The sequence below is a fragment of the Mytilus californianus genome, unplaced genomic scaffold, assembly GCF_021869535.1.
Source record: "Mytilus californianus isolate M0D057914Y unplaced genomic scaffold, xbMytCali1.0.p SCAF_13, whole genome shotgun sequence".
Lineage (NCBI taxonomy): Eukaryota > Metazoa > Mollusca > Bivalvia > Mytilida > Mytilidae > Mytilus > Mytilus californianus.
This window is the reverse complement of record NW_026262615.1, coordinates 9,295,071-9,312,684: the sequence shown is the minus strand read 5'-3', so window position 1 is coordinate 9,312,684 and position 17,614 is coordinate 9,295,071. Positions and strand designations below refer to the sequence as shown.

The 17,614-nt window shown below is 33.0% G+C and overlaps 1 protein-coding gene across 4 annotated transcripts in view; it reads left to right on the top strand.

Moving 5' to 3' along the window:
* Positions 1–17,614, top strand: part of LOC127723129 (MFS-type transporter SLC18B1-like) — a 159,758-nt gene that overhangs the window by 5,361 nt on the left and 136,783 nt on the right. For all 4 annotated transcript variants that reach the window (XR_007991891.1, XR_007991892.1, XM_052229625.1 and 1 more), the window contains exons 3-5: positions 12,635–12,730; positions 14,545–14,618; positions 15,701–15,857. Coding sequence is in view for 2 of the 4 variants with exons in the window: in XM_052229625.1 (XP_052085585.1) it covers positions 12,635–12,730; positions 14,545–14,618; positions 15,701–15,857 (327 nt within the window). In the remaining 2 variants the exon portion in view is untranslated. The remainder of the gene's footprint in view (positions 1–12,634; positions 12,731–14,544; positions 14,619–15,700; positions 15,858–17,614) is intronic.

Genomic DNA, 17,614 nt, shown 5'->3' with positions numbered 1-17,614 from the left:
GGAATCACAAATGAATAAGGTCCAGAAATTGTAACCCTATATAAATAGAATAAATTGACCAAAAACTAAAAAGAATAGAGAAAAATAGGCCAAAAATTAAAAAGAATAGAGAAAAATAGGCCAAAAATTAAAAAGAATGGAGAAAAATAGGCCAAACATTAAAAAGAATAGAGAAAAATAGGTCAAAAAATAATAAAGAATAGAGAAAAATAGGCCAAACATTAAAAAGAATAGAGAAAAATAGGCCAAAAAATACAAAGAATAGAGAAAAATAGGCCAAAAAATATAAAGAATAGAGAAAAATAGGCCAAAAAATATAAAGAATAGAGAAAAATAGGCCACACAAATAAAAAACAGAATAATGGGTTGCTGAAACCTAAAGGATATGTCGCAGGAAAAATGGGACACCAATAATACATCGACTTGGGATGAGGAATAAGTCACCATAAACCCATAAACTTGTCGTGGTAATGCGTGTGGGCCATTTCTGCATTCAATGAGTCGTCCAATTTATATATACTTTATTATATAATCTGCAAGTAAACAAATTGTAAACCAAGTTTACAATTATGTTCCAATAAATATGAACAATATATATGACTGAAATATTTGCATGCAACGGAGCTTTATTCTGACTTTAACTTACATACCAAAATGTGGCTTTCAAGCCATACTGAATTCTATATATGAAATACTAAAGTAACTTTACTTTAATTGAAACATTTTAAACATAGCTAAAAGAATAAATAAATTTACAAGTACCTGCAGCGGTGACTTTAGTCTGCCGCCTCCCCGATTGTAATAATGACCAGTGACTAACTCGAAAAGTGAAATTGTATTAATATATATATGGTTAGTATTGGCGCGCTTTGAGCTCATGCATAACTCATGCTATTTGAATATAAATATATATCATTCAAATAATAATAAAGAATCGCTTTACCTTTCTATTGTACTAATTTAAATATTCGGTACGCAAAGCAAAACATAGCGTACAAAGCTATAGTTTATTTCAAAATACGCAGCGCAAAACTATTTTCGTCAATCGTCAAGAATCAAGAATATGAAATATGAATATGATATGAATACAACACTGAAAACACAAATAATATGAAATGCTTTATAATGAACAAAATGGATAAATATATCCGGTGACATATATATAGACATGATAGAGTAATCATTATAATGGGTCGCCGAAATATAAAGAACTTGTCCAAAAGCATGTCACCTATATCAGTCAGGGGAATTACTGAAATAAGTGATTTATTAATCACTCATTTAAGTAGCAAATTAGAAATTCTGTGATTTTGTAGTTTTACCAAAATTTTAAACATACAGGTTTAGATTATATCTAATTCAAAATGTAATTATTAGTAAAATTGAAAAAAATGAACCTTTTGCTTCTTTAAAGTAGCAAGGTTTATGACTTTCATGCAATCATTCATCTGTAAATTCTATATTTGTTGAAAAAATGCTATAATAAAGCTTTAAATGATCTAATACTTTCTTAACAGATTTTTCCCAGCAGTGGGAGTATTTTTCCGGTAAAATTCAAGGTTTCATCTTACAGGTTATGTAATAAAATTTTACTGTTTGCCACCAAATTTTACTGTTCAGTGGTGTTGAAATTAGTGGGGGTAATTAAAATAATAATACTTGAGGAAGTGATTTTTTGGAGAAACTAGAGGTATGATACTTAAACAAGTGATTTTCATGTCATTATCCCAGATTCAGTACAAGGTCATCACCTGACATGACCGGTCATCCTATAAACACAGATGTTGGTTCTGATAATTTTAGCAACATAATTAGTCCCTGGATCATTAGTATTATATATTTAAAGCTACAATAAAATTAAATCACTTAGTCTAGTGATTTATTTGTACTACATAAATAGGTGAATATTAAAGAAAGACAACTCTTACTTCCAACATTTCTGGAAAAAATGTTACTTGAATTGATCAGTGATTTCTTAATCACTCATTTAGTAAGTCCCCTGACTGTGTATGACCATAAACGTTTTTTTGAGAATTTACAAGGACCTGTTATCAGTCAGGGATATAACTCTATAGGGTTATTACAGAAAAATAACATACATTTGTTATTGTGGACTAAAAAGTCAAAGAACTGTGATAACATATGTATGTTACATGTTTCATAGGGACAATATACATCATTAGTTTAGTTAAAATGTATACAAGTTCTATTGATATTACTATTGTCTTTATGTATACTCAACTATAGAAAGATATAAGAGTTCACAGTTTGCCAATTATGCATACTACACCTATGTTATTACAGAAAAAATATGCCTGTAATAACATAACTAAAGGGTGTTATCACAGCTTCTCTACATCACTCCAAAGCATTTGACCTGAGACATACATTGACATACATCATGCTTAATTACAATGTATTTTAATTTATTGTAAGAAATAATGACCAGAGCATCTAATGAGGTTCTGCCAAGCTTCCCAGTAATTCCCAAGTGTCTCATATAATAAGTTACATTCCTTTAATAACTAAGCCTTGTTATTACAGCTAAGTTGATCCCTTAAAAGCCTCATCTCATTGATTTACCATGGTTAATCAAAAATGTATTAATTTAATTAAAACATTAGTTATCAAGGCTATGTATTTAGTTTCTGCGCAAAGTCTCAAGAGTTCCCTAGAGCATGTAGAGCCCACTATAGATTAAAATATTTTTGATTTATTTTACAAATAACAAACATATGTTATTACAGATTTAGAAAATTTAAGGAATAAAGATTAGACAACTCATGAAAGTATCTGTAATAACACATGCAAGTTATTTTCTGTAATAACCCTATAGAGTTATATCCCTGACTGGTTATAATAATCTGATTACAAATTTGTTCTGTATTTCTATTGTTTTTTTCTTTATTTTAGTGTTTATAAATGATTGCATTAGACATGTTAGAAAGTGGATAAACACATGAAACATGTTCATATTGTTTTAAATTCTCACTTATAATGTTTTACTTTAGAAGTTAATTTGATAGAGAAATTATATAGATTCCACCACCATGACCACTGCATCAAGTGTGTTACGATATTTTTCGACTTGAGACAGTTTAATTTTAAAACTTTCAATAGAATATTTAAAATATAACTTGAGAGTGGAGAAATATTGTAATACAAGAGATATAGTGGTGGAATCTGTTTCTCTAATAATTTTTAGACGATATCTATGATAACTAAACAAAGTTTATCCTTCCTTTTCAAAAATTTGCAAAATGTTGTGTTCTTTATATGTGACGTCATCAGGAATGGTCGCCTTTTTCATGACTTCACAATAAGAACTTCAGAAGAAATCAAGAAAATTTGATGTCATGATTGAATTACGACCAATCATTTGCAGAGAACAAGTTTTCTCTAGAGACAAGAAACATTTTTCACACACCATTCAAGAAATGTGAAAATAGTGTGAAAATTAGAGAATATCATATGACTCATTCATGATCACAACCATTTGTCAACCCAAGACACCAAGGCCCCCTTAAAAAAATCATTGTTTGATGTTGCCTACCCATGTCTTGTAGATTTTGGGTAGGTAGCTAGGGTTTTATTATTTATTTTGGCCAACAACACAAGTTATATGTTTTAGAAAAGAGAACAACCTTTATACAGCAAGAGCAAATCTTAAAATAAAAAAAAAGATTTGTTTCATAAATTTTCTTGGGTAGGCTGCTTTATAGATGGGTAGGTAGGCAACATTAAACAATTTAGATTCTATTTTTGGCCTAATATAATTCCAAGAGCTCTGCTTGAGGGATCATATTTGGTGAGCAGGACCAAAGTTATTATGTTTTATGGTGTTGGATAATAAAAAAGCCATATCATATACACTTAAGCCATATCATATACACTTCATTACATGCCTCAAGTAGATATTTTTTGCGTGAGTCAAAGCATGATGTAAAATAGATTAGAGGTTTGATAAAACTTTTGCACTGCATGGTGACTCAGATACTGTATCAATGAGGTGACACCATATATATAAGGGATTTGATAAAGCCTTTGCACTGCATGGTGACTCAGATATCAATTAGGTGACACCATACAGATTAGGGATTTGATAAAGCCTTTGCACTGCATGGTGACTCAGATATCAATTAGGTGACACCATACAGATTAGGGATTTGATAAAGCCTTTACACTGGTGACTCAGATATCAATGAGGTGACACCATATAGATTAGAGATTTGATAAAGCCTTTGCACTGGTGACTCAGATATCAATGAGGTGTGACCATACAGATTAGAGATTTGATAAAACCTTTACACTGGTGACTCAGATATCAATGAGGTTACACCATACAGATTAGGGATTTGATAAAGCCTTTACACTGGTGACTCAGATATCAATGAGGTGTGACCATACAGATTAGAGATTTGATAAAGCCTTTACACTGGTGACTCAGATATCAATGAGGTTACACAATACAGATTAGGGATTTGATAAAGCCTTTGCACTGCATGGTGACTCAGATATCAATGAGGTGACACCATACAGATTAGAGATTTGATAAAGCCATTTACACTGGTGACTCAGATATCAATGAGGTGACACATTGAGATTAGAAATTTGATAAAGCCTTTGCACTGCATGGTGACTCAGATATTAATGAGGTGACATCATACAGATTAGGGATTTGATAAAGCCTTTACACTGGTGACTCAGATATCAATGAGGTGAAACCATATAGATTAGAGATTTGATAAAGCCTTTACACTGGTGACTCAGATATTAATGAGGTTACACCATACAGATTAGGGATTTGATAAAGCCTTTGCACTGCATGGTGACTCAGATATCAATTAGGTGACACCATACAGATTAGGGATTTGATAAAGCCTTTACACTGGTTACTCAGATATCAATGAGGTGTGACCATACATATTAGAGATTTGATAAAGCCTTTACACTGGTGACTCAGATATCAATGAGGTTACACCATACAGATAAGAGATTTGATAAAACCTCTGCACTGCATGGTGACTCAGATATCAATGAGGTGACACCATACAGATTAGAAATTTGATAAAGCCTTTACACTGGTAACTCAGATATCAATGAGGTGACACCATACACCATACAGATTAGAGTTTTGATAAAGTCTTTACACTGGTGACTCAGATATCAATGAGGTGACACCATATATATTAGAGATTTGATAAAGCTTTTGCACTGATGACTCAGATATCAATGAGGTGACATCATACAGATTAGAGATTTGATAAAGACTTGACACTTGTGACTCAGATATCAATGAGGTGTGACCATACAGATTCGAGATTTGATAAAGCCTTTACACTGGTGACTCAGATATCAATGAGGTTACACCATACAGATTAGGGATTTGATAAAGCCTTTGCACTGCATGGTGACTCAGATATCAATTAGGTGACACCATACAGATTAGAAATTTGATAAAGCCTTTACACTGGTGACTCAGATATCAATGAGGTGACACCATATAGATTAGAGATTTGATAAAGCCTTCACACTGCATGGTGACTCAGATATCAATGAGGTTACACCATACAGATTAGGGTTTGATAAAGCCTTTAAACTGGTGACTTAGATATCAATGAGGTGTGACCATACAGATTAGAGATTTGATAAAGCCTTCACACTGGTGACTCAGATATCAATGAGGTGATACCATACAGATTAGAGATTTGATAAAGCCTTTGCACTGCATGGTGACTCAGATATCAATGAGGTGACACCATACATATTAGAGATTTGATAAAGCCTTTACACTGGTGACTCAGATATCAATGAGGTGACACCATACATATTAGAGATTTGATAAAGCTTTTGCACTGGTGACTCAGATATCAATGAGGTGACATCATACAGATTAGAGATTTGATAAAGCCTTTACACTGGTTACTCAGATATCAATGAGGAGAGACCATACAGATTAGAGATTTGATAAAGCCTTTACACTGGTGACTCAGATATCAATGAGGTTACACCATACAGATAAGAGATTTGATAAACCCTCTGCACTGCATGGTGACTCAGATATCAATGAGGTGACACCATACAGATTAGAAATTTGATAAAGCATTTACACTGGTAACTCAGATATCAATGAGGTGACACCATACACCATACAGATTAGAGTTTTGATAAAGCCTTTACACTGGTGACTCAGATATCAATGAGGTGACACCATACATATTAGAGATTTGATAAAGCCTTTGCACTGCATGGTGACTCAGATATCAATGAGGTGACACCATACAGATTAGAAATTTGATAAAGCATTTACACTGGTAACTCAGATATCAATGAGGTGACACCATACACCATACAGATTAGAGTTTTGATAAAGCCTTTACACTGGTGACTCAGATATCAATGAGGTGACACCATACATATTAGAGATTTGATAAAGCCTTTGCACTGCATGGTGACTCAGATATCAATGAGGTGACACCATACAGATTAGAAATTTGATAAAGCCTTTACACTGGTGACTCAGATATCAATGAGGTGACACCATACAGATAAAGGATTTGATAAAGCCTTTGCACTGCATGGTGACTCAGATATCAATGAGGTGACACTATACACATTAGAGATTTGATAAAACCTTTTCACTGCATGGTGACTCAGATATCAATGAGGTGACACCATACATATTAGAGATTTGATAATGCCTTTACACTGGTGACTCAGATATCAATGAGGTGACACCATACATATTAGAGATTTGATAAAGCTTTTGCACTGGTGACTCAGATATCAATGAGGTGACATCATACAGATTAGAGATTTGATAAAGCCTTTACACTGGTTACTCAGATATCAATGAGGTGTGACCATACAGATTAGAGATTTGATAAAGCCTTTACACTGGTGACTCAGATATCAATGAGGTTACACCATACAGATAAGAGATTTGATAAACCCTCTGCACTGCATGGTGACTCAGATATCAATGAGGTGACACCATACAAATTAGAAATTTGATAAAGCCTTTACACTGGTGACTCAGATATCAATGAGGTGACACCATATATATTAGAGATTTGATAAAGCTTTTGCACTGGTGACTCAGAAATCAATGAGGTGACATCATACAGATTAGAGCTTTGATAAAGACTTGACACTTGTGACTCAGATATCAATGAGGTGTGACCATACAGATTCGAGATTTGATAAGCCTTTACACTGGTGACTCAGATATCAATGAGGTTACACCATACAGATTAGGGATTTGATAAAGCCTTTACACTGGTGACTCAGATATCAATGAGGTGACATCATACAGATTAGGGATTTGATAAAGCCTTTACACTGGTGACTCAGATATCAATGAGGTTACACCATACAGATAAGAGATTTGATAAACCCTCTGCACTGCATGGTGACTCAGATATCAATGAGGTGACACCATACAGATTAGAAATTTGATAAAGCTTTTACACTGGTAACTCAGATATCAATGAGGTGACACCATACACCATACAGATTAGAGTTTTGATAAAGCCTTTACACTGGTGACTCAGATATCAATGAGGTGACACCATACATATTAGAGATTTGATAAAGCTTATGCATTGGTGACTCAGATATCAATGAGGTGACATCATACAGATTAGAGATTTGATAAAGACTTGACACTTGTGACTCAGATACCAATGAGGTGTGACCATACAGATTCGAGATTTGATAAAGCCTTTACACTGGTGACTCAGCTATCAATGAGGTTACACCATACAGATTAGGGATTTGATAGAGCCTTTGCACTGCATGGTGACTCAGATATCAATTAGGTTACACCATACAGATTAGGGATTTGATAAAGCCTTTACACTGGTTACTTAGATATCAATGAGGTGTGACCATATAGATTAGAGATTTGATAAAGCCTTCACACTGGTGACTCAGATATCAATGAGGTGATACCATACAGATAAGAGATTTGATAAAGCCTTTGCACTGCATGGTGACTCAGATATCAATGAGGTGACACCATACATATTAGAGATTTGATAAAGCCTTTACACTGGTGACTCAGATATCAATGAGGTGACACCATACAGATTAGAGATTTGATAAAGCCTTTGCACTGGTGACTCAGATATCAATGAGGTTACACCATACAGATTAGAGATTTGATAAAGCCTCTGCACTGCATGGTGACTCAGATATCAATGAGGTGAAACCATACATATTAGAGATTTGATAAAGCCTTTACACTGGTTACTCAGATATCAATGAAGTGACATCATACAGATTAGAGATTTGATAAAGACTTGACACTTGTGAGTCCGATATAAATGAGGTGTGACCATACAGATTCGAGATTTGATAAAGCCTTTGCACTTTAGACTCAGATATCAATGAGGTGACACCATACAGATTAGAGATTTGATAAAGCCTTTGCACTGCATGGTGACTCAGATATCAATGAGGTGACACCATATAGATCAGAGATTTGATAAAGCCTTTGCACTGCATGGTGACTCAGATATCTATGAGGTGACACCATACAGATTAGGGATTTGAATAAGCCTTTGCACTGGTGACTCAGATATCAATGAGGTGACACCATACAGATTAGAGATTTGATAAAGCCTTTGCACTGCATGGTGTCTCAGATATCAATGAGGTTACAACATACAGATTAGAGATTTGATATAAAGCACTAGCACTGCATGGTGACTCAGATATCAATGAGGTGACACCATATAGATTAGAGATTTGATAAAGCCTTTGGACTGCATGGTGACTCAGATAAAAATGAGGTGACACCATACAGATAAGAGATGTGATAAAGCCTTTACAATGGTGACTCAGATATCAATGAGGTGACACCATACAGATTTGAGATTTGATAAAGCCTATGCACTGGATGGTGACTCAGATATCAATGAGGAGACACCATACAGATTAGAGATTTGATAAATCCTAAAGTTGCAATCATGACTGATATCAATATCATCAAGGATGACTTATACAATATGATTGCCGTTGATTGTATCATGTGTATAGCGCAAACAATTTAAATTACTTGTACATTTGTATTTGTTACTAAGTATGTAATAAAAGCATATAAAATGTTGTCACAGTTTCACATGTTTCATTTTCATATATCTTCAATGTCTTGAAGCTAAACCAATTTTGATAATTTAACATCGTGAAGAAGTCAGTATTTACAACATGTTGATTTAGTTACAACATGTTGATTCAGATCATATATATATATCTTTTAACTTGTTGATATCATAGTCTTTTTTTCTGTCTATGAAGAAATAACATCAAAAATGTTTTGAATAGACAGAAAAAATATTACAGTCAGTCCTTATAATTTAATTCTAAATTCCATTTTTAAGGAGTAAATCATGAAAAAATGTTGATGACGTCACGGTCACATGACAACATGATGTCTATGAGCTGATAGACAAAAAATTTTCAGCCAATCAGGAGAGGACTGTTACATCCAAAATTAAATCATTTTAAAATACAGGGAGATGATCCATTAAACATTCACATTTAGACCTCAATGAGCATATGTGTAACAAAAAATTTGTACCAGCGTGACATTTGTTCCGCCGGAACAAATTTCATAGGAAATATGTTCCACCGGAATTTATATCACAGAAAATATGTTCCATGCAGCACTGTAAAATTTGTTCAGGAACTAATTTTTTGTCCAAATGTGAGATAAGTTCCGGAACAAAAATCATTATGCTCCATGAATTTTGTTTCAATTAATATTAAAAAGTTTTAAATAAGTTCCTGTGACATTAGTTTTAAACGAACATGTAAATATTTCATAGAAACTAATGAATAAGGTCCGCTCAATCATTATTGCACACCGAAACGTTTTCTTGTTACACTTAAATTATAATGCAACCTAATGCTGTACTGAGTGTACTTGCATGGGATACAATTGCAATTGAAGGCATGACTGTAACTATGGGATGAAGATAAGAAATAAAAGCGATGGTAATGTATCATAATTTGTATTTATGTTTTATGCGGTATTCCTCCTTGGTTCCTGTTAACTGTCATGGCCCTGTGTTCTAGTCATACATGTACTTAGGACATGGCACAGTTTCAAAAGAGTGTGTCTTTTTTTTCTACATGTCTTTTGATATTTATAAATGATCAAGTCACTTTGTCCTTTTCAAATTAGAACATATGTTCCTCTTAAACTATACTTTTTTTCTGAATGATTTTTATACGACCGCAAAAAAATTTTTGTGGTCGTATATTGGTATGACGTTGGCGTCGTCGTCGTCGTCGTCATCGTCCGAAGACACATTGGTTTTCGCACTCTAACTTTAGTTTAAGTGAATTGATCTCTATGAAATTTTACCATAATGTTCAATACCACAAAAGGAAGGTTGGGATTGATTTTGGGGGTTATGGTACCAACAGTTAAGGAATTAGGGGCCAAAAAGGGGCCAAAAATAAGCATTTTTGTAATTTCCAGACATAACTTGTGTGTTAGTGTATGGATCTCTCTGACATTGTACCACAAGGTTCCATATCACAAAGGGAATGCTGGGATTGATTTTGGGGGTAATTGCCTCAAAATTTTAGGAATTAGGGGCCATAAAAGGGGCAAAAAACAAGCATTTTTCTAGTTTCATGATAATAACTTGTGTGTAAGTGTATGGATCTTTCTGAAATTGTACTACAAGGTTCCATATCACAAAGGGAAAGCTGGAATTGAGTTTGGGGGTAATTGCCCAAAACGTTTAGGAATAAGAGGCCAAAAGGGGCCAAAAACAAGCATTTTTCTAGTTTCCAGACAATAACTTGTGTTCAAGTGTATGGATCTCTCTGAAATTGTACTGCAAGGTACCATACCACAAAGGGAAGGCTGGGATTGATTTTGGGGGTAATTGCCTCAAAATTTTATGAATAAGGGGCAAAAAAGGGGCAAAAAAACAAGCATTTTTCTAGTTTCAGGACAATAACTTGTGTGCAAGTGTATGGATCTTTATGAAATTGTACTACAAGGTTCCATATCACAAAGGGAAAGCTGGGTTTGAGTTTGGGGGTAATTGCCCTAAACGTTTAGGAATTTGGGGCCAAAAAAACAAGCATTTTTCTAGTTTCCAGACAATAACTTGTGTTCAAGTGTACGGATCTCTCTGAAATTGTACTGCAAGGCACCATAAATTGTAGCACAAAGGGAAGGCTGGGATTGAGTTTAGGGGTGATGAATCATGAGGGGGTTCAAAAAATTTGAGGGGGGATTTTTTTCCACTTTTTTTTCTTTAAAATTTTTCATTTTAAATTGGTTATTTCTGATTTATATATAAAAGCAAATAATAATGATATGGTTTGAATAGGTAAATTAAAATTTTTTAAGTTCTTAGACCACATTCATTCTGTGTCAGAAACCTATGCTGTGTCAAATATTTAATCACAATCCAAATTCAGTGCTGTATCAAGCTTGAATGTTGTGTCCATACTTGCCCCAACTATTCAGGGTTCGACCTCTGTGGTAGTATCAAGCTGCGCATTTTATTCTTATTCTAATCTTTTCTGGTTCAAAAGTGTCATTTAGATATTTTTTACAAAGTATATAATTAAACATTTGCTATACTCCATAGGATCCAAACTGGATGATTTACACTTTTTATATATTATATTATTAATATGATACTTATTTTTATAATGCACTTGAATGATAACTTTAAACTCACTGATGACAAATGCTCAGTATATAAGATAACTTGTTTAACCAGTGGAACATATTTCACAGACAAGGAACTTATTTCACCAGGTGAGGAACAAATCTCGCAAACTCAGAACTTATTTCACCAGGTAAGGAACAAATCTCATAAACCTGGAACTTATTTCACTAGGTAAGAAACAAACTTCACCAACCCGGTACTTATTTCACCAGGTAAAGTGTGGAACTTATTCTATAGAGATGGAACAAATTATATAGAAATTACCTGTGGAAAAAAGTTCTCCCAGGACATATTTCCAGTGATATAAGTTCCACTGGAACTTTTTTCACAGGAACAAATTTTGGCTCACATATGTTCAGTGGAGAACAAAACTATTTTTATTTATATCTTTGAGTTCTGACTAATTTTCGAGGATAAGTTGTATGATCTTTTGTAATAGACAGACCAGCTACAAATATATCCATGAAATTTATATGTTAAGCTTGCTAGCATGACTAGCCTCAGTCAAAACATTCATTGATTAGTAATCAAAATAAATTAATTAAACAGAAATTCTCATACAGATGACATTTGAATATCAAAAAGCTGATTATGCTTGAAATATTTGCCACTGAACCTATAGCAAAAATAGCAATAGAAATTAGAACTATATAATATTAATGTGATATTTCTGTAAATTTCTTTTACAGTATTCCATGAAATTAGGTCTTGAATCAGTGAAAGCAATCAACCATCACAATGGTTCACTGTTAACTGTTAACAAATATAAAAGAATCAACTTGTGTGTACTGTACTTGTGTTTCAACACCCGACATTGCCCACATTGGGGGGTCGTGGGAGGTGATGTCAGAAGCTCAGGAAGGGTAAAGAGAATTTGAATACAATTAATTAATTAATTTATTTTTGTTTTTGTGTTTTTGTAATTTTAGGCTGCATCCAAGAATGTCAGTGATTCTGTGTCAGGATGGATATTTGGAATTTTTGCTTTAACACAGTTTTTAATATCGCCTGTATCTGGTAAATTGGTAAGTAGATATATATATATAAGGAGATTCTTTTCATTGATTAGTTTGCAACCCCCCCCCCCCCCCCACTTTCCCATCCTTTTTTTAAAAATCTATTATCTGCAACTAGAGACCTTAAAGTAACATGCAATCTTTAACAATAAACAATTGTCTGTAGAATATATAGAATATAGAAAATGTGGTTTAGTCACATTACTAATATATCAACCCATCAACAAACATCACTGTACAAACTTCTTGAGGTAAAAAAGGTCAACAAATAATATTATACACTTGCCTCATAGAATATAGTTTAAGGAAGATGGGGGGGCCTCAATTAAAATTGATAAAATTCTTTAATAATTTGCCAAAATTTATACTTTTTTAAAAAATATTACAAAAAGTATACAAGTCATCAGGATTTTTCAAGCTACAAGTAGTGCAAAATTGTCAGAGTTTGTAAAGATTATAATTTATTTTAAATGTGATAGAAAAAAAAACCAATAGGATTTATAAATAAAGTTTTAGAAGATACTGATAGATCTTATATATGTGCTTTCAGAAATGAAAAAAATGGGGTCAACAAATTTGTTTCTTACTACAATAGTTATTATACAAAATTGGTATATTCATAACACATGCCTTTATAAATTATGTATATTAAAGTTAAAATATCTGAGTTATCTCCCCTCATATGGCAAAGTTGAAAAAAAAAATCATATCAAAAAATTATCTGTAATTGCTAAAACAGTTGTTATAATAAGATAAACACATAGTTTTCTTCAATATATGAACAGTCTTATATATGAATTACATTCCTCTCTCAAAAACTGCATGTTTCATTATGTGTTGTATGAAATATGTTATCATCGTATAATGATACTGCAGATTAATTTAGATTTTTGTACCTCTGTGTATGAATACAAGGTGATACCAATAACACAAAAAGGCAAGGTACATCTGGATAAAACCTTATGACTTTAACTAATGACAAGTACCTTTACCATATATGCAGGCTCTACACCTTATGTCTAAAACATATCTGAGTGCCGCCTGATATTTATTTGTGTTCCTGTCTGGAACCAGTCACATTGTTAATCATGTTAATGGTTGTCATCTCTTATATTTCATTAAATTTTTGTCATTTTGGGGGTTTGATATTTTTAAAGTCACTGTTGCTGTCAGAATCGGATTTGAGGGAGTCCAGGGGGCCTGGGACCCCCTCTTGTGGGAAAAATTTGGTTGATTATTTAGGGAATCACTGAAGCATGACATGAGCGGGTCCCCCTTATGAAAATTTCTGAATCCGCCACTGGCCTTCTTAGGCCACCCCCAACAAATTCTTTGTTTGATAATGCCTATATACCCATGCCTTGTAGGGTTGGGTAGATAGGTGAGGATTTATTTTGTTTTGGCTAACAACTTAAGTTACAAGTTTTAGACAAAGAAAACGATGTTAGGGAACGAAAAAAACTTTAAACCCAAAAATTTAAACGATTTATGTTATACAATGTTTGGGTATGCTGCTTTTATGTTGGGTAGGTCTAATAGAATTTATCAGACATCAAATAATTTAAATTTTATTTTTGGCCTTATTAATGTTTTTACATGTTGTTTTATGTCAGTCTAACTAGAAAACTGTATGAACGTAATTAATAATATTTTGATTTTGCCATGAAAATCTACTGCAATTATATTAAGTCTGTATGTTTGTTTTCTTGTTTCTTTATATTTTATAATAATACTTTATTGCAAAAAGTAAAACCCTGACCGGTTAAAATGCAAACAAAATATACAAAAGAAACATACAATACATGAATTATATCTTATTTTAGTTGCCATTAATGGGGTTGAAGTTCATGTACATTGGCGGTCTATTCATAGCAGCAGGCTGTACAGTATTATTTGGGTAAGTCACATGGTACTGTTACCATTGATGCCAATGATGGGGTTAAAGTTCATGTACAGCAATATAAAAGTTGAGGATAAAATATGTTTTTACACTTGTATGCAAATTTTCCTAATTACAGCAGAATGCATTGAGTGTGTAGGTAAAGGTAATATCTTTGGTTAGCTTGCTTGCTAGCTGAACCGTGAATTCATTATTAGGTTAGGAAAACTACCCTCCATTAAGAGTAGACCAGTCCAACAGATAACCAATCTATCTGTCTGTGGGACTAGACTACTCTAAAAGGAGGGTAGTATACCTAACCTAATAATGACTTCACGGTTCAGCTAACAAGCAAGCTAACCAAAGATTCTACCTTTACCTACACACTCAATGCATTCTGCTGTAAAGAGTGATTTTGAGATCTATGAAGCATTTATTCTTCGTGAGATACAACCAATTAGATATTTGATATATAGGAATAAAACGATGAAAAATATGCATTTTACACTTTAAATTTCAATTTGCGAAAATAAAGGTAAACTATATTTGGTGTAAAATATCCTTTTGACTTTGTTCACCTAGTAAGCTTTTCTCCATTTTCTTCATGTAAATGGATCAATAGATAGGTTTCGATTGACACAGTTTGAACAAGAGTTACTTCCCTTTTATTGCCATGCTTGGAGGTCTAGGAAAATTCCTTAAAAAATCAGTCAAATTAAACTTGTAATACTGACCGCTAGACTTTAGAGAAAGGATTTTTCTGAACAATTTTAACTTCTTTTAGCCTTGCTTAATTCATCACTACCATCTAGTTAGGATCTTATTCAGACTTGTTTGGACCACATGTTTCAATTTGGTTAAAAAATTAGTCAAATTGGAAAATTAACCATTTATTCCTTACTCCAAAATGGCGCCAAAGGGCAATAACTCAAACTCAGATTACGTCATTCGAAACCTATCTATAATAAGTTTTAGTGATTTAATCAGATTTACAGTCATTATAAGTTTAATCTCACTAAGTAACTCAAGCCAGACTTTGCAGTGAGTGCACTCTTGCATACAACGATGTTTTCTAGATATTTGTTATTTTCTTTCCACAGGATTCTAACCTACATAGACACTAGCAGTGAGAATATTACCTTCATTATCTATTGTTTCTTACTGAGAATCATCCTAGCTATAGGTTGTTGTGGTCTTCAGACAGCAAGTTTTGCTCTAGTTGCCAAAGAATTCCCAGACTCAGTTGCTACTGTTTTTGTAAGTACAACCATTCTTATTTGACATTTTGTTTTGTTCCTACATATCTGGTACTGTACATATATGAAAAAGTGGTTCCAAATGATTTGTTTACTTTTTAACTCACCTGGCCGAAAGGCCAAGTGAGCTTTTCTCATCACTTGGCATACATCGTACATCATCGTCCTGTAACTTTTACAAAAATCTTCCCCTCTGAAACTACTTGACAATTTAACCTAAGTTGGCCACAATCATTATTGGGGTGTCTAGTTAAAAAGAAATTTTCAATGACCCCACTTACCAACCAAGATGACTGACATGGATAAGAATAGAACATAGGGATAAAATGCAAGTTTTGCCTATTATTTTGAAAACCACTATAAATAGAGAAAATTTGTAGGGCCAAAAATGTTCAGAATGTTGAGCTCTACCTATTGTTCATTTTCGTCAAAACTGTCAGACGTCTTCTTATAGGAGGACCGTAAATGATGAATTTTACTATTTTAAAAATTTTTTGGTCTATTATCTCAAAAATTATATTAGATAGAAAGAAACTTTAAAAAGCAAAATTATCAGAAAGACAAGATCTACAAATAAGTCAATGTGGCCAAAATCTTCAGTCGACTTGTTATTAGAGTTATTGCCCTATAATGATGATTTACCAAATGTTTGTGTTTTTGCCTTACATCTTAAAACTATATTAGATAAATAGAAACTTTAAATAACAGAAATAATCAGCAAGACAGGATCTACAAATAAGTCAAACATGATGGAAATTGTTAGTCAACTCCTTATTGAAGTTATTGTTTTTAATGACGATTTTCCCCAATTTTTGCCTATTATCATGAAAACTATAATAGATCTATATAGATTGAAACTTTAAAAAGCACAAATGATCAGCAAGACAGTTGCCCTTCAATGATAATTTTTAACATTTTTATGCTTTTTTGCCTATTATCTTAAAAACTATAATAGACAAATAGAAACTTTAAAAAAGGAAAAAATGTCAGCAGGATAAGATTTACATATATGTCAACATGACTGAAATTGTCAGTTAACTCTTAAAAGAGTTATTCCCCTTTAATGATGATTTTTACTAAGAAGTGGCCTTTGTTGAAGATGCAGGTGAGCGACACAGGCTATTTAGGGCCTTTAGTTTTTAATGATATAACTAATCCACTGTTGAAATGAAGATGCTTCAAGATTTTTAAATGTATGAAAATAGTGAAATGAACCATTAAGTATCCTGATCTAACTGTTAAAGTTAGAAAAATAACATAAATAGTATCTAAAATTTCATAATGTTTCAAATGTAAAATTCCCAAGTTTATTGTTTTACAATGCAGTTTATTAAAGTTAATATCTCATTTGAATGAGGCTTTCAAGGAAAAATATAGACTTTTGTATACTGTCAACAAAATGTCAAACTAATTGTTTGTAGATTTTACAACTTTGTATGACAGATTCTTTTATTGTTCTATCCCCTTGGTAGTCTCATGTTTACATGTTCCCCTTAAGTGTGGTAGGGGGTTGGTTCAAATGGGTCAAAACAAAGACTTGTGTAGTTGCTGCTTCTGATATTAACTTGTAAACTAGCACGTTAACAATCTGTCTAAGGTTGTCAGTCCTATATGTACGAAGCAGGGTATTTATTCCTAGGATCACTGTTGCATGTTTTTTGTCCTCAATATGCATTTAATTTGCCACTTAATGTTAAACTGTCATGAAAAAGAAGTTTCTTCATATTCATAATATAAGTTCTTATTTGAGGAAGAAAT